The following is an 18,225-nucleotide window of genomic DNA, read 5'->3' on the forward strand; positions in this document are numbered from 1 at the left end:
AGTGAGAGTTAGGCACTAGGAGGAGGTTTAGGCACTCGGGGTAGGGTTAGGGTTAAAAACAAAAGTGTGGACCATTTTAACCTGTCGACCTTTTGTCCCAGTCAACCTATTGCATGTCACCCATTTGGTGTCGACTTATTCATTGTCTATACTTTATACCACACCAGAGCGACCAATTCTATTGCTGCTGCAGATAAGCGGTGTTTTATCTTATTATCTACAGGCATTTTAGCTAGAGCCTTCGGCAATAAAAAAAGTTTTTTAAATAGTATTACACGATTTTCTTCCATTTCTCTTTGTATGAAGCCTCCACTGCACTGGTTACAGTGAGCGATTTACAGTAGTGACCCTCCAGATGGATTACTTTAAGCTGCACAAATATACAGATAAGAGGTTTTTCCTTTTCTAAAAGGTATTAGATTAACCCTTAATTATAATATCTTCCTCACCAACTTGGACATACAACACTATTGTGTTTTTTCTTTCCTTCTATCTGAGGCAATATCTGATAATGGTCCTCTAAAGCTGCATGCCTCTGAATAATGGGAGAAAAATAAAGATCTATGTTGAGCTGTCTATAAAAATATATCTTCTGGCACTAAAGGAGGGAATTCAATTGTTTTATCAGTGGTTTTTCCCGTGATAAACATGTGTTTAGGTGTGATAAAATTAATTAGTCGCTATTCAATTGTACATTTTTTGGTCGTGATAATTGTGAATTATCACGCCTATTCCAGCCCATCTATATCATGGCCAGGGCTATTCAATTGTTGTAAATTAGGCGTGATAAAAAACACACACGTTTGGACGCCCAAATTGCTACCTTATCACGCATTTCTACTACAATGTGTGCTCCCGCGGGTGTATGTGCCCGTACAAAGCAACAATTGAATTGCTCCATCTGGTGCCCGACTGCTGCAGCAGCAGATGTAAACAACTAGGTAATAAACTGGGGCAAGTGGTAAATTAAATATTATGAATGCTTTCAGTCACTTATAAAATATATGGAGTGCCCTCAGTAGTGTCCCTTATGCAGCGCCCCTTATAAAGTGCCCCTACTAGTGTTCACCCCTATGCAGTGCCCCTAGTAGTGTTCACCCCTATGCAGTGCCCCTCATGCGATGCCACCTTATACAGTGTGCCCAGTAGTGGTCCCCCTATGTAGTCCCCCTTAAAGTGTTCCCCAGTAGTTGTCCCCCCCTATGCAATGCCACATTATACAGTGCCCCTTATAGAGCGTCCCCAGTGTTGTTACCCCCCTATGCAGTGTTCCCTTATACAGTTCCCCCAGTAGTGGTCCCCACATGCAATGCCCCCATTAGAGGTCCTCCCTATGCAGTGCCCCTATTAGTGCCCCATAGAGTGCTCGAAGTAGTGTTCCACCCTATTCAATACCCCTTATAGAGAGTGCCCCCAGAAGTGGTCCCCCCTGCCCCTTACAAATACACAGACAAAAACAAATACATACTTGCCTTAATCCCCACTCCTGCACCCGCCACTGTCCACACCTGCCCTCCCATGGCGGGAGCCAGAAAGCTGAACTTGGGAGTCAGCTCCAGCCGTGGGTACTTGGCTACTAAGACAAACACACAGCCCCGCCCTATTCCCCCCCCCCCAATTAAGCCTAGCTACCCTCCCCCAGCTGCCATATTCCCCCCCTGATTAAGCCTAGTTACCTCCCCCCACTACCCTATCCCCCGCCTAATTAAGCCTAGTCCCCCCCCCCCCCCCCCTCAGTAACAAGATCTTACCTGGGTTAAGTGCATCTTAAGGCAGCCAGAGGGACAGGTCTGGGCACACAGAAAAGCTAAATCGACGCCCAGCTGTTTTACACGCCCATGTGAAAGTGAAATAATTGAATTGTGACCTAACCAGAAGAATGGCTAGCCGCAATTATGGCAAAGAAACAAGGCTGTGAAATAGCACGCCCCCTGAGAACACTGGACCCTATCTATACCCCATCTGGCGTTATCTCCTTGCTGGACACTTCTTAGACTTGTGGCATGCAAGATTTTATATTGTTTAAATAATATTTTTTGTTGGCACCACCTATATACAGATACATCTTTAGGGAGGCCGCCCACCACGTACAATATTTATCTATTATGATGCTAACTAAGCAATGTTATCACCTACACAAAAAAAAATAATTCCTGCTCTATACACACACGGAATCGGTATGATTTACTGCCGGACCCATGCCCGGCGGTTTAAATCCCGACAAGGATGAAAATCCTGATTGTCCCCAGGTAAGTATTCACTAACCTATTCTACCCCCTAACCCTAACCTTCCCCCCCAGTTCCTAACCCTAATCTTCCCCGGGAGCCCCTAACCCCCCCCTGCGGCTGTCCACACTTGGCATCACTTCGATCGGGATGCCGGGTGCTGGTCTCCCGGCGTCGGTAAAATGACAGGAGTCTAGATTTAGACGCCTGTCATTTAACCCTCACCAGTATTAAGCAGCCGGGAAGCCGGCTGTCGGGATTAGGTCCGCCAGCTTCCCGACTGCACAACAAACACACACACACACACACACACACGTTGAGTATCCTTTATCCAAAAATCTGAAATGTTCCAAAATCACAAACTTTTTGTTCAAGTGACACCTTCGCTTTGATGGCTCAATGTAAACAAACTTTGTTTCATGCACAAAATTATTAAAAATTTTGTTTAAAATTATCTTCAGGCTATATGTATACAGCGTATATGTAACATAAATGAATTTAGTTTTTTAGATTTGGGTCCCATCCCAAAGAGATCTATTATGCTATGCAAATATTCCAAAAACCTAAACACTTCTGCTCCCAATCATTTCGGCTAAGGGATACTTAACCCCGACATATACAGACCTGCACTTTAAACAAATGTAATATACTATTATTTGTAAGCACACAGTGTTTACAGACTTAGTGAGTCTCAGGGCTATATTTCCCTGTTGTCCTATCAGAGACTACAGCAAAACAGATTAAAGGTGAAGGACCTTCGGTAATTCCGTCTCCCATTAGTTGCATTTTCAACAGCTGAAGTCAGGGAAGCACACTTAGTGATCATTATTCTCTATGGAGATGTTGGTGCAGTGGACGTGGTCGCCTTGGCAAGGTAGAAAACAGAGCTGCAGTAGGATGGGGGGAGATGTAGAACATGCTCTCTTTCCTCTGTTCCTGTGTAGTCATCCACTCGGAATAGATAGCCAGGGGCATGATTCAGTATGGATCGCTATTCTGATCGCAGCTCAGTAATCGCACGCAGTCCCTCTGCGAAAAATATGCTAATGATTGCAATGCCATCGCAGCCAAACATAAGGACGCCCACTTTACCTTACACACATCCACAATACTTAGCAAGAATGAGAATCCATCGATAACAGAGTACCATCGCAGCCTCACGCACATTTGCACAAGGTCTGACCTTACTCAGAAATTGCCAACCTCGTCGCACGCAGTGAATGCCCAAGCTGCGTATGACATCGCAGTGGCCAATTTATGCACGTCCCTGTAACGGCGTTCAAACTCCCTGACACGCCCGCGTTTCACAGACCCCCATTCATCACCCCCAAATGGTACTTCCTGCCAATCACTCTGCGATGGGTCTGCGTAGTCACTGCGATCGCAGTCCTGATAGTTACTTGTGCGCTTCCCTCAGCTGTTCTCAGGGTAAAATGGTCAATTATTTCACCATTTAATTTCCTCAATTGAACATAATGGATAATCAGACTCCCGTGTTACCTGAATAGGTACCTGAACAGTATCCAGAATCTCCTGTACACGATTCAGTAAGGATCTCTTCTTGCTGCTCTGTCGCTGGTCATTAAATTCAATTGCTTTCTGTCGATATTGCTGCATTTCTTGTCTTTTTTCTACGGTGAGCTACAAAGAGATTAAAAAGATTTGAACCAAATGATTTGGGTTTATGACCAGAAACAGTGCTTCACAAATATGGGCTTTAATGGCCACACAAATATATGGCAGAGAAGCTAAATCCTACAATGCACATAATTGACATTTGTAGTGTCACACTGACTCTATAAAAGGATAGAGCATGAAATGGAACAAGTATGTGTAAACGGTATATGGTCGACATTCAAAAGGTTGACAGTCAGAATCTTGACACCACAATGTGGACAGTTTCTGAAACTTGACAGTCATTAGGTTGGCAGCCAATGTCGGCGTGCTCATATGTCGACATGGCTAAGATGCCGTCACTCAGAATGTCACCATATGTTTGTTGGTTTTCTGTTCATTTTTTTTTTTTTTTTTTTAAGGATTAGGTGTTAGGCTAAAATAAGCAGTAAACCATATGTCAACATTTTGAACGTGTCAAGATTTTAACCACGTCGACCTAAATGTTGGTCGACATAGCGATTGTTGACATTCAGACCCGGTAGACATTATGGTGACGACAAGTCAAACCGGACCCATGTAAATTAACATCTTTTTACACAGAATAGTAGAAATCATAAATTGTCAATTTCTACACATTACATAGTTATTTATAATTTTAAGCAATAGACTGAATAAGATGGCAAAAAGCTAGAGACTTAACCATATTATAAACATTCAGTTCATTAGGAACATCGTTCAGTTCATTAGGAACATCGCTATATGTTCATTATCAACAGCTCATAATGACACAAACAGTATAGATTACTGTAGAAAAATAATGGAAGGAGACCAACTAATTTTTTTTTTTTTTTTAAACCTACACAAAGAAAACACAAATCTATATGACAGGATAACAAAGCAGAGAGGAGTAAAACACAGAAGTATGTAAAGCAGTGTATTATGTATTCCCCCTCAGTCTGCTCCAATCACTTGCCTATTAAAAGACCAAAGGAGAGATTCCTCAGGGAGATCTGAATTATTTGCATTATAATTGGAACATAAGCAGGGAATTCTCAGCAAAGAGACGAAAAAAAAAATCCACAAAAACAAAACCCAAAATCTCAAAAGTACTCGGTATCAACTCCAGCCAGCAGCGTACTCCAGTAGTACGAGACAACAGGGTGACGAGGCTACCTTACTGGTTCTTACACAACAATGTTTGACAGTTTGTTTGCAATTGCCAGGGATTACAATGCTGGAAGGTATCAGGTAGCTAAAAACATGCTTGTTTAAAAAGCAAAAGGCATAATTATCCCATCTTGTGCGACTTACACCAGTCTCATATGACAGCTATATGGCATATCTGAAAAGAAAAGTGGCAAGTAGCTGATCTGCTAAATGTGAAATTCTTTGACCAAATCTAGTCAACCAGAATGAATTACCAAAACCATATTTCATGTATATTACCATCCCTCCCGAAGGACATCTAATGTGCGTCGATAAACATTGGCTGCAGTTTTTAAGCCCATACACCTTTGCAATAAGTGGCCCGTTATGTCTGTATTGGGCAAACTGCCCATCAATAGAGTAGTGTGTAGGAGCATTTTACAAAGTGGAATTCTTTCAAATATTTCCAAACCAATTATATGCTTGCTAAGCAGGAGAGCTACCATTTCTACATGAGGTCTGGCTTACATCCAAATTTGACACTTTTGTTCTGTTATAATAAATAAAAAAAATAATTTTAGCTACACTACATTCCAAAGATCCCCTGAACAGTTCAGTACGGTACATAGTAAGCAATACATTGGAGTGTGAGCCTAAAGGGTGTTAGTAAAACAGTGCTTCAGGGAACACATGAAAGCGAAATTACAATTAGTTTGTTAAAACACCTTTTGCATAATGACATACTACACTAAATTATATGACTGATGCCAAAAAGGTCAAATGACCCAGAATTCTAGCACGGTTTGGTTTGTATAGGTAGAAAACACTGTACATGTATGGACACTTCACCTGATCAAGAAAAACAAGTTGTTGACAATCCGGCCGCTTGTTGGACTGTACCAGCAGCTCATTGAGGACGGCTCTCTGCTCCAGACAACGAAGGAAACTAATACACTAGACCTTGTCATAAGAGAAGTTTTTCTCAGCCTCATGTACCAATCATTGGGAAATATATGGTTTAAGTGCAATTTGCATGTAGGAATCTAATCTCATACAGTGGGCATGTGCCGATTTATGCAATGCATGCACAAGGGTAAGTAAGTACACATAGGCGCATTGCCTCTCTTGTATCCAAATAGTTTTAATGAAACCTATTGGAAGAGCAGGCGGAGCTGCATTCACCAAGTGGTAAACAAAGTCAAGATGGGACGTACAGCCCATGTGGCTTGTTTACACCAATTAGCTCTAAATGAGCTTTTCATTCCCCAATGTATTATATATTTTAATTAGTTGCAGTGGTGCCTCACACCAATCCGTCTAGTGATTCATTTTTTCCCCTTGTAAACAGATGGTGACCTAGGGATTGTTGATCCATAGGCTTCACCTTACTCAATCACAATATAGCGCACTTAGGACTGCCAGGCAGTATAAAAAGCTTCACTCATGTTTAGTCTGCTGGGAATGACTACATTCAATAAACTTTAAAACAGTCCCTGCAAATTAGGATATTTACTCGGTATCACCTAATTCACATGGAATCAAACAAACAAATCTCTAGTCATCTGGCTAAGTAACTGCTCATTTATAAAAACCGACATGCGATACCCTTGATGAGAGAAGCAGGGTGGATTGGGCCAGTACTGGGTAAATGAGGGCTAAGCACACTCATACACCTTTTACACCAGAGCAAAAACCTGGGTTTTTGCTGGGTCTACACGGGTCGCAGCTCAGTGTAAAAGGGTCCCTGAAAAATAACCTGTGTCAAGTGACCGGGCAATCCAACCCATGTAGCTACCAGGGTCAGACCGAGGATGGACCTGGGTAATGGTGCAGTGTAAACGGGTTATACGACCTGAGTCATGCCTAAACTGAGCGGATTGGTGGTTGTGGAGCAGTCACCTCCCACTTTTTATGACCTCACAAGTTTAACAGAGCAGACCCGGGTTTAGTGTGAACGGGGCTGACCTGAAAATAACCCAGATCAATGGTGCTGTGTAAACGGTGTCTGACCTGGGTTGAAACCAAGTCTCAAAATCCAGGTCGGACCTGGGTTTTTGGTGGAAAAGAGGTATTATGCACCTGCCAGTGTGCCCAGAGAAAAAAAAAAATAGTTTTTCTTAGGAGATGCAATAAATTCCCTGGTTAGCAGGTGGCTCGAGAGCCCCTTCCTAAGAGCAAATACACACTCTACAGGTTAATGATAGGGTTGTATTATACTTTCAATGTGAAAAGTTGCGGGTTATCCCGTTACAGTTAATGTGGGTAACTGTTAGGTTCAACTACATAAAAATACTTTATCACTTTGTAAACAAAGTACAGAAGCCTACAGTCTACTAACCAGCAATTATTCATATAGCAAAATAGAGTTCAGAACTTGGGTCAGCTTTTCAAGAAAGAATGCTGTGCTTTCACAACACACACACACACACACAGGTTGCATGTGAGAATATAATCCAGGTTGTACAAGAATAAAAACAGATGGGATTTTTTTTTTACTTTTTCCATTGATAGGCCCGTTACCACCTCCTAACAATATGCAGTTAAATACTACCACAGACTCTGTGTTGCAGGAATGATTAGCAAATATAAAGAATGAGATATATATTTATCTTCATTAGGTTTAGAGAAAAAAAAACATGTATAGCATATGCACTCAGATTGAGTTCTCATTCAAATCACATGAAAAATATTCAGAGATGAGCTATAGGGCCAGATTCAATTAGCCACAGTATTTACCGCACTTACAAGGATCCATGTCTAATGCACAGAGCTACTCAATTATTAATACTGGTCATGAACATATTCATTTTAATTAAGAACGCATGCACTGTTCTACATCTATCTTAATAGAAATGGCCAAAGCTTAAATACCAGTTCCCCTCTTGACTTCCATTGTATTTAACCTGAAATCCCCCCCTGGATGTTCTGCAACCAACATGAGGAACGATGAAGAATACAGTCAGAGGAGATCTCAGATTTACACATTCGAGTTACGTAAGTTTTTACATCCTTGAAATGAATCATAAGTTTTTGACTCTGTGGTGTAGATAGTCAGATGTACTTCATAAAATGTTTCCTGGTTATTTAAACACACGTTGGAGATGTGGGAGTTTATTTGCGAAGAGTCAGGTTGTAAACCCCGACACTTCTGTTCACGTTTATGCACGATATTTAAAAGGGCAGTGCTTTTACTAGCTGTGTCTTGCTAGTGAAAGCACTGCCCTTTTAAGTATCGGGCATAAACACGAACAGAAGTATCAGGTTTTACAATCCGACACTTCGTAAATAAACCCCCAGATGTCTCCCCAGGTACACCCGCTCACATATGGTGGAAGTGTTCCAAGACCACTACTTAATTAAGCTATCAAAAAGAATTGTGGGTCATGTATATTTTTCCAATATTTTGTATTGCTCTATATGATGTATTCTAATTAGATTGGTTTGTTGATATATGTGCTAACATGATATCATATTGTTTTGTCGATCTGAATATTTCATATACCTCTTTATTGGATTATGTATTGTTGTATTATTTGACTTCTGTAAAATCTACAAATAAACTTGTTAAAAAAAAAAAAAAAAAAAAGGAAGAATTGTGGGTGGCAATGTTCCTTCCTACTTAAAACATTGGCTTTTCAGCTTTATTAATATGCACATAATGAAACATAAGAAGCCACTGATAAAGCACCTGTATAATACTTGTAAAGCAATTACGCTGGCATAATTGCTTTACAAGTAATTATGCAAACTCCAGTCTGGGAATGATTACATTGCACTGGCGGTAATGCATAGGTATTCTAAATATGTATTACTGGCTAGAGTTTAAGGACTCTCACAAATATCTAAGCTATGCAAGTTCCAATTAACCTTTCCCTTTCCTTACTTTACTTGGTCTCTTATTGCAACTTACGCTGCTTTAGCCTCTAAGGAGGAGTTTCAATTCAGCGCAATGTTGAATAGCCCTGGGAAGGAGTTCCTGGAGCTCAACAATTGGGTCAGACTACAGGATTTCTTTTCACACCCTCCTGAGGTGCAAGCAGAAGTCAGACTTCATTGCTGTCCGGGTTAGCACGGCGCTAACAGCCTCGCGACCAGCACTTTATAGTCGGAGAAAGCTGGTTAGCGCGACTAAACACCCAGCTTTAGGTACAGTAACCTGCATTTTCTGACTTAAGTGGTTTTAGTCAGACTTAACAGCGCGGTCAATTGAATGTCTCCAGGAACTCCTTCCCGGCACTATTCACATTGCGCTGAATTGAATCGCCCATTATGTTTTAGTTGCATCTGTGTGTTTCGTATAACTTTCCTGAGTAGTAAAACTGTACCAAAGTTATTGTTTCATCCAATGTATATCTGCTGTAGGTTTATTGTTGGTACTCAATAAAAACAACATTAAAAATAAATACATACATACATTTTAAAACATACATGGTAGCTTGCAGCTGCACAAACATAGCTAGAAATATCTAACATCTATGCCTGGCATTATAGGCTACTTCACACCCATTATATGTAATATGTTGTACATTTAAAAACATAATCAACTCCATTAGTTTTGTGAAACATTGCAGACTCTTCAAAAACCATTTGTATATGGTTTATTATCAGGAATCGGAGTACTGAAGAATAAAATACTTAATCCCAGCAATTATGGTGTGGAGTGTAATATTCCCTTGCACTATAGATAAATGGCTGTAAAACTGACTGGACTGCTCAGGAGATAGGTTCAAGGACAACGATCAGAAGCAGAGGGTGCTAAATTGTCACCACTTTAGCCGTTTTTTTTCAATAATTACAATTTAGAGACGTGGACTAGAAGCTCATCTTCTGTTCAAAGATAATCGAGAGAGATTTTGAATAAACTAAAAGAAATTGATTACAGAAGGAGATATCAAAGAGTTTTATTTTCATCAATGATTGGCAGGCAGAGCAACATTTGCCTTTGCTTATCATGGTTACTCAATTTTCTATTTGCCCACATAGAGTATGCGCTTATTTGATTTTCCTCTGTGATAATCAGCATTTCTCTTAGTGGTTCCATTCACATAGAGCAGACTCAGGGTCTCATTCAGACCCGCTCGCAAGCTGGTCGATGTTACCCAAATGCGCATGACGGAGGCTGCTCCGTCGTGCGTATGCGTGAGACCCAGCGAGCGACGGGGAAGCCGTCACTCGGGGTCTCGCTCCAAAGGGGGCGTGCTGTCGATGGTGATTGACAGCACGCCCCCTTTGGTGGGCGTGCCTGCCCAGACGGAGGCATTCCCATGGGAACGCCTACCGTCTGGGTCCGGCCCCACTGACATCACTAGTGATGTCAGTGGGAGTGTTTTTTGGCTCTGATAGAGCCAAAAGCACTCCGGGCTTGCGGCAGACGAGACCCTGCCACAAGGGTCTCGTCGCAAGCCCGATGGTCTTGACCATCGCGACCATCTTTTTGGCCGCTCGCATAAGCTGTGGGTGGTCACCCACAGCTATGCGAGCGGCTAAGAGGCCGCTCCAATTTTAGGTAGGCCGGCCCTGATTCAGAGCGAGCGCTCTGATTCAGGCCCTCAGTCCACTGAGAGGTCCCACTGGAGCCTTGTGCACTGATAAGTACTACCAGGAGTAAAGCATCTCTTATTTTATTCCCACCACAAAAATAAGGGACGTTTCTTCCTCATAACATCTCCTGAAGTGTCATCACGTGGAAATAAATTGCCCCCTATACCGTAATCCCAGTAGTGAATTGAATAATTTCTGAAATCACTGCAAAAGATTAGATTAACACTGAAGGCTCTTAAAGATAAACTTCAGGCTATATTTATGAAGCTGTGGCTTTATTGGTGCAAATTTCAACAGGCACTAACATTAAGCGTAAAGACTGGCGTGCTTTATACTTAATGTTAGTGTCGCTTGAAGTTTTCACCTGAAACCTGACAAGAAATAAACACAGCCCTTCATGAGACTTTGTAAATCAATTTCTGGGATAAAAAAAAAGTTACGTAAAGAATATATACCTTTATAACAAAAATTGTATGGAATATCTGGCGCTTAGGTAGTGTTTTACTTTATTATAATATAATGAAACATTCTTTATATGGAGTTTTATTATTTCATAGAGAATCTGCTCTTATAAAAAAAAAAAAAAAAAAAAAAAGATACTTGCAGTGTCTTTCATTTCAATAAGATTTTTCTCTTCCTTCCAAGTGTACTTGTGGAGATTTCTTTCCAAGGATATGAATATATTCGCCACCTGTTATGTGATGATAATGAACAAGTCTGCGCTCCGGTTTGAATCCACATTGTTCTTGTGGCGACAAACCGCGTAGCGATGATCAGACTCCTTCACGTGACTGCCAGGCAGCAGAGAGGGAGGTTACCGCAGCAGCGCACAGTGGGCCTGATTCAGACCCGCTCGCGAGCGCTGAGCGCTCGCAAGCGGGTCGATGATGGGCAAGTGCGCATGCGCGAGACCCGGAGAGCGACGGGCAATCCGTCGCTCCGGGTCTCGCTACAAAGGGGGCGTGCTGTCGATGGTGAGTGACAGCAACGCCCCCTTTAGTGGGCGTGCTGGGGCGCGGCTGCCCAGACGGAGGCGTTCCCATGGGAACGCCTACCGTCTGGGGCCGGCCCCACTGACATCACTCTATCAGAGCCAAAAGCACTGCAGGGCTTGCGGCAACGAGACCCTACCACAAGGGTCTCGTCGCAAGCCCAATGGTCTTGACCATCACGACCATCATCATGGACGCTCGCATAAGCTGTGGGTGGTAACCCACAGCTATGCGAGCGTCCAAGAGGCCGCACTATTAAAAAAAAAAAAAAAACGCCCTGATTCAGAGCGGGCGCTCGTTCAGAGCGTCCGGCTCTGAATCAGGCCCAGTGATCCCTGTGGCAGCTGCACTCACTGACACAGCAGCCCGGTGGCCTCCCCTATGCAGTCCGGATCACCGGCTACGACAACATTGTGCTAGAGCTCTACATGGAGGGAGCAATAACAAAGACTTGATCTCCTTACCATAACCAACCCCTGATCTTCTAAGGCATTCAAGAACAGCGTGGATTCAAATCCGAGCACAGCCTTGATAATTATTGTCACATAACAGGAGGAAAATACATTCATATCCTTGGAAAGAAATATCCACAATCACACTTGGAAGGAAGAGAAAGATCTTGGTGAAAGGAAAGACACTGCAAGTACCTGTGATTTTTAGAAGAGCAGCTTCTCTATGAAATAGTAAAACTGTTCATGACAATAGGCTCCATATGAAGAAAGTTTCATTATATTATAATACAGAAGAACTCTCTTCCTGATTTTAAACTACTCAAGCGCCAGCTATTCCATATACTTTTTATTTTAATACTGTTTTTTTGAGGAATGGGTGAAACTCACATTTGGCATTGGTAGCAGGGTCGTCTTTAGAGCGCTAGGAATGCTACGCAGTGTATAGATTACATACGTTTTCAGAAAAATTCAGGACGAGTAAATTGAATGCGATAGTACCTCCCCATATTTACAAAACAGAAAACACTGTTACGTGAAGTGGGGTGTGCTATAAAAGATAGGCAGTTAAAAGGTCAACAATGTCTAGATTAACACCAGATGTTAGACAGGCAATAGGTCGACAGGGACAAAGGGTCAACACACACTAAAGGTCCACATGGAAGAAGATAGGGTACAAACGGGCGCCAGGGTCAAAAGGTAGACACCTTTTTTTTTCTTTCTAACCCTAATCTTCACCCTAACTCTCCCTCCTAGTGCCTGATCCTAACCATACCTTCTAGTCCCTAACCCTCTGGTAAGGGCCTACACCCAAAAAAAAAAAAAAAAAAAAAAAAAAAGTGTTGACCATTTGTGTGTCGACCTTTTGTCCCTGTCGACCTATTGCCTAACATCTGGTGTCTATCTAGACATTGTCGACCTTTTAATTGTCTATCCATAGTCCGGGGGATGTGGTCAATATCCCAACCGTGGGTATTCCAGCACTAAGAATGCCAGCGCTAGAATGCCGACACTTGTCAAAATCCCAGTACCGGTATCCTGACTGCCAGAATCACGAAGGTAAGTAGCAGGGTTGGGGGAAGGGTTAATGTTCGGGTTAGGCACTAGTGGGAGGGATAGGTTTAGAGTGCGGGGAGGGGGATGTTGGGTTCAGGCACCGGGGAAAGACGGATAGGGTTAGGATATCTAGCGACAGGTGTCGGCAGCTTAACCCCCGGAATCCGAGCGCCGGCATCCCGTACCCATCCCATAGTCCGAATACCCATGAAGTGATTTCATATAGTTACAAAGGACATTTCATAAAGATGCCGTGGAGTTCTGCACACCAGTGTATAAAATCCCTGAAGGAACTAGGTGCCATTTCAGAACATAAAACTACAAATCTAATTAACAACAAAGGAGTATATAAAACGAAGACACTTACCAATGGAGATAGGACTGCAACACCATGAAACTGAATGACAGATACTCTCTGCTGATCTGCCGGGGCTGGGTCGCTGTGAATCGCCTGGCCTCGTAACCTGGCAAATTGTGTTTTGCAAAAATCTTCATATGGTTCCATTGTTCTGAAACAAGACTAAAAGAGTAAATGCGTTACCATTTAATGGTAATGAAAATCCGCATAATTTTATGACAACTTCAGTTACGTGCGCTACAAACTCAGGAATCAAATAGACTAAATCATCAAGTTGAGAATGGTTTACTGCCTAGTATTGTTGGTTCCTAATTTAGGCTTAATATATGGTTTCATTTATACTGTATTTGGTTACAAATGTGTGTATCTGCTTGTAGTTTACAACCTAAGTGTCCCTATTGACAACAGAATACAAATACCCTAGAGCCGAACGCTTAGAAGATACAGATACAAAACCATCCATCACAATGACAAGATAATAAACAGGTGAGTCTATAGTACTGGACTAATGGATTACACACTAAAAACAAGATATGCTCTAAAAATAGTGTTTAAAACAACTAATAGATCTCTGCAGTAAATCCAATAACATGGACTATAGATCACATTTTTAATTTTACAAGATCACCAGCTGGGAATGATAAGAAAAGAAGAAAAGAGCAAAGCACAAGAGGATTAGACTAAAATATTATATATATATATATATATATATATATATATATATATATTTTTTTTTTTTAACACAAAATGTAAATCGGTTGCCAATATCTATGCAAAATTAAAAAAAAAAAAAAAAAAACCCACCACCACACACACCACAAGTGCCAAGAGATTAACACATAAAATAACATAATACTCCAGACCACCAATTTGACACAATACAGTTATGGCTGGGTTGTGGGGAGTTATGCTGGCCATACACGGGACGAATGATCACACGATATGGCCAGTTACGATAGGTTGGACAGACCGATCATTTGAAAATAGTTGTATTTTGAGTCTTCTGCGACCCTGATGCGCGTCCCCGCCGTCGTCTAGTTGGATCGCAGATCAGATGGTTTTGCAGAGAGATCTCAACTGATCGTGTAGGAATTGACACACATTATGTGATGTGATTGATCAAATCATATGGTTTTATGTGAAATAGTTGCATTTTAAATACAAATCGTCCTGTATCTGAAGGGAAGAATTTTCAAGGGAAATCGTACAACTGATCTGACCAACTTTTGAATCTCACTGAGTATGGCCATCTTTACCATACAGAGAGCAGCACAGAAACCTTAAAGATTACATACCATGCAGTGAACAATATAAAACATGAGCCTATGACACTCATTCAGTCCAACCAAAATGCTTAAAGTGAATAATGAAAATAATTAAATTGTGATCAGTGTGAGCCCTGTATCTGAAAGCTAGGAAGAACTATACGCAGATGTGAGACAACAGTCCCTGTGCGTTAGGTTATTTTTATTTGAAATCCCAAAGATAATGATCTATACAGCATGTAATGTCCTATACAAAGCACTAGCCAGCACATCACATACCAGGACAGTACAGAAGGGAACAACAACAGTGACAGGTGGCAATAGATGCAAATTATTAAAAACCCATCATCAGGAAAGGGTTTGCTACAAAGAGCTTACAATCTAACACAATAAAGAGAGACATCTTAATCCAAAAAACAGAGATGGTCTTAAAACCAACGAATTACACAAAGAGAAATTGTGGAGAGATGAGGAGTGACAGCACATTGCAGACAAAGCAGCCTGAGAGCAGTGTGACGGTGCCAGGTACATCACTGTGTGACGATGCCAGGTACATCACTGTGTGACGGTGCCAGGTACATCACCGCTAGCTGCTAAATCTGGCAAAAACATTTCAGATGGAGAAACAGAAGACACCTGGTCCCTTCTCATAGAGCATCACAGCTGGCACAGGGAAGGGCACCAGCACGGGCACATACCTCACCCACAGCCAGCGGCAGCTCTCACACAGACATCTCCCCGCCGGGAGCTTCCGTCCGTTATTAGGCCGGGGATAGGGGACAGCTCAGTCCCTCTCTGTTCTCCTCCTCCCCGCCATATATGAGCTCCCTGGCGGCACACTGGCTTCGCCTGGCAACGGCCGTTGCGGGACCCGCCCCATTGGGAGGTGTAACAATAGGCTGAGGGTCAGCAATAAGGACCGCCCATTGCCTGGCACAGGAGACAGGAGGCATAAAGCCGCTTCCGGATGTGGGAGGAGCTAGGCGGCACTGCAGCTGTGTACCCGTATGCAGCAACAGAGCTGCTAATAAGCACATGCCACAGCCACACTGAGTAATGCTGCAGGGGATGACATGACAACCTGCAGCTCAGCAGCCTTTCTGGGACACAACACAAGCCTGGGGTTGTCACCTCATACATTTACTGATTGGCTAAAGGGGCCTATTTATCATTAAATATTTGCAACATATTCCCCCTAAAACAACCGTTTTTGGAAGATACCTTCAACTATTTAGTATCCCCTAAACGTATATGGAGTGATCGCTGCTGTGGCCCCTCCATTCCTTAAAGCAGCAGCCCCATAGGTTTCTACGGGGGGATGCAATGCTGTCAGATTTAACTTCGCATTCCGGAGCTTGGTCCCCCGCAGCTTACACCATCTTAAAATGGCGTTGTGCTGCTGTAGATTATGGGCTACACATCGCAAAATTTACCCAGAGAGGAGAGAGGGTTCCTCCGGAACCCATCCCGGCAATAGACCCTGCGCATGCGTGGTCTGTAGACTGCGCATGCACAGAAGTCCGGCACAGGAGCGAAAAAGACGGTCTCTTCACTACGAGCACATCACAGGAGCCCCTGTCCCCTGCGGATGCTCTTGAATACATTCTGGCACTACGATCGCATACTGCAGTGCGATCATGGGAACTAATAGCGCAGGGGGATTGAGTATTAATATTAAAATGTTAGTATTTATTGCTAGTAACTTTTAAACAAATCTATTTTCACCAGGGCCGGTTTTAGACCATGTGGAACTAAGGGCGAAAGTTCCCTTTCCCCCCCCTAAAAAATATGCATAAATAAATGAGGGCGTTTATCTGCACCAAAAAAGGGTGTGTGACCTCGTGACACGCCCCCTGTTTATCACTCTAGAAGGCATGCCCTGCAGAAAATGGATGCGCTGCTGCATCATCCTCTCCTGCAACGCTCAGAGGCCCTGATTCAGAGTTGGGAATAGAGGCCCTGATTCAGAGCCGGACGCTCTGACAGAGCGCTCGCTCTGAATCAGGGCCGTCCTTATCCTTTTTTAAGAGCGGCCTCCAGCTATAGCGAGCGGCCAAAATGATGGTCGCGATGGTCAAGACCATCGCGACCATCCTGCTTGCGACGAGACCCTTGTGGTAGGGTCTCGTCTGTCGCAAGCCCTGGAGTGCTTTTGGCTCTATCAGAGCCAAAAGCACTCCCACTGACATCACTAGTGATGTCAGTGGGGCCGAGACCCATAATGACGGCTTGGCCGTCGTTATTCGGGTCTCGCGCATGACGCAGCCGCATCCGTCATGCGCACTTGGGCAACATCGACCCGCTTGCGAGCGCTCGCGAGCGGGTCTGAATCGGGGCCAGAGAGAGGTATCTCTCAATTGATCATCTTGGTGAAACCATGTTGCACTGCAGGTGGGCAGATTTAAAATGTGCAGAGATATTTAGATTTGGGAGGGAGGTGTCCAAACTGACATCTAAATTGTAGAGTAGTAAAGCTGTGCAGTATTTGTGGGCTACCTGTAAAAGCAGCTAGTATTTACCCTACATGCAAAAAAATAAAATATGTATTTACACCCCTTGCATTGCAACATGGTTTGTCCAGGTACGCAGTTAAGTGCTATCTCTCTCTCTATTCCCAACTCTGAATCAGGCCCAGAATACCATGGGGGAGATGTACGAAGCCCAGAAACGGCATCAGCGCACGCTTCTCCCCGATGTATGATCGGGGGTCTGTCATTATCGGCGCTGCTATCTATAAGATAGCAGCGCCGACAGCAGGGCCATGTACGAACGGTCATAACGCATGACCGTTTGTCCGGCTGTAGCTGTCGTTATCGACAGCTACAGCCTGGCGTTAGCCTATCCTCAAAGCAGCGCTGTCCCTGCTGCGGCGGCTGCCGGCTCCACGCGGGGATCTTGCGATACTTGTGAGATCCCGCGCATGCTCAGTGGAGCCGGCCGGGAGAGAGACACAGCGCATCAGCACTAGGCTGATGCGCTGCTGTCTCTAGCGGGTAGCGCCGGAGGGGGGAGTTAACGCTCCCCCTCTCCGGCCGATGAGATGTTTATACATCTCATCGGTAGTGCTTCCTACTTCGCCTCGGTAAAGAGGCCATCTCCTCCAAATCTGTGAGCTCCAGTGACACAGGGGTGGGACCCCCACCTGTCCCCCCTGCATGCCTAGCCCTATCAGCCAGTTTTTGCTTAAGACGATATTTGAAGTCGCTCCATCTGTGGGGTAAAAAGTTGGCATTATTCCTGCAGTATTTGGACTTTTTACTAAAATGTAGTTTTTACGTACCGGCGTTTGACCTCCCGGGTTGAACGTTCAAAATCACCCACCCTATTGACACCACTGGCTATGTCATCCCACATTTTCCATTTCTGGCTTGCACCCATATTCCTTGCTGCCTGTGGCAGGTTGTCATTGCACATTTGCACCAAAACCTCCATCTCCTTTCTTGTGAATTGTGGCTGCCTTTTTTTTTTTTGTTTAGTTGGCCTACTAGGCCCAGCAGCCTCTTCCATGGCATCCTCAACACCTTTTTTTAAATGGGATTAAAATTTATAATGTAAAATGTTCCCCAAATTATTGT

The 18,225-nt window shown here is 43.4% G+C and overlaps 1 protein-coding gene across 2 annotated transcripts in view; it reads right to left on the bottom strand.

Annotated features, from left to right (window-relative positions):
- CCP110 (centriolar coiled-coil protein 110) overlaps positions 1–15,544 on the bottom strand; it is a 49,484-nt gene extending 33,940 nt beyond the window's left edge. The window contains exons 1-3 of one of the 2 annotated variants that reach the window (XM_088476168.1): positions 15,349–15,544; positions 13,395–13,547; positions 3,739–3,867 (exon numbers count right to left, since the gene is read on the bottom strand). In XM_088476168.1, coding sequence (XP_088332294.1) covers positions 3,739–3,867; positions 13,395–13,532 — 267 coding nt within the window. In that variant the 5' untranslated portion in view covers positions 13,533–13,547; positions 15,349–15,544. Of the gene's footprint in view, positions 1–3,726; positions 3,868–13,394; positions 13,548–15,348 lie in introns of both variants that reach the window. The other variant, XM_088476166.1, reaches the window with a different exon arrangement.
- Between the last annotated feature and the right edge of the window lie 2,681 nt (positions 15,545–18,225).

This window comes from Taudactylus pleione, unplaced genomic scaffold (genome assembly GCF_031769625.1).
Source record: "Taudactylus pleione unplaced genomic scaffold, aTauple2 ptg000184l, whole genome shotgun sequence".
NCBI classification, from domain to species: Eukaryota; Metazoa; Chordata; class Amphibia; order Anura; family Myobatrachidae; genus Taudactylus; species Taudactylus pleione.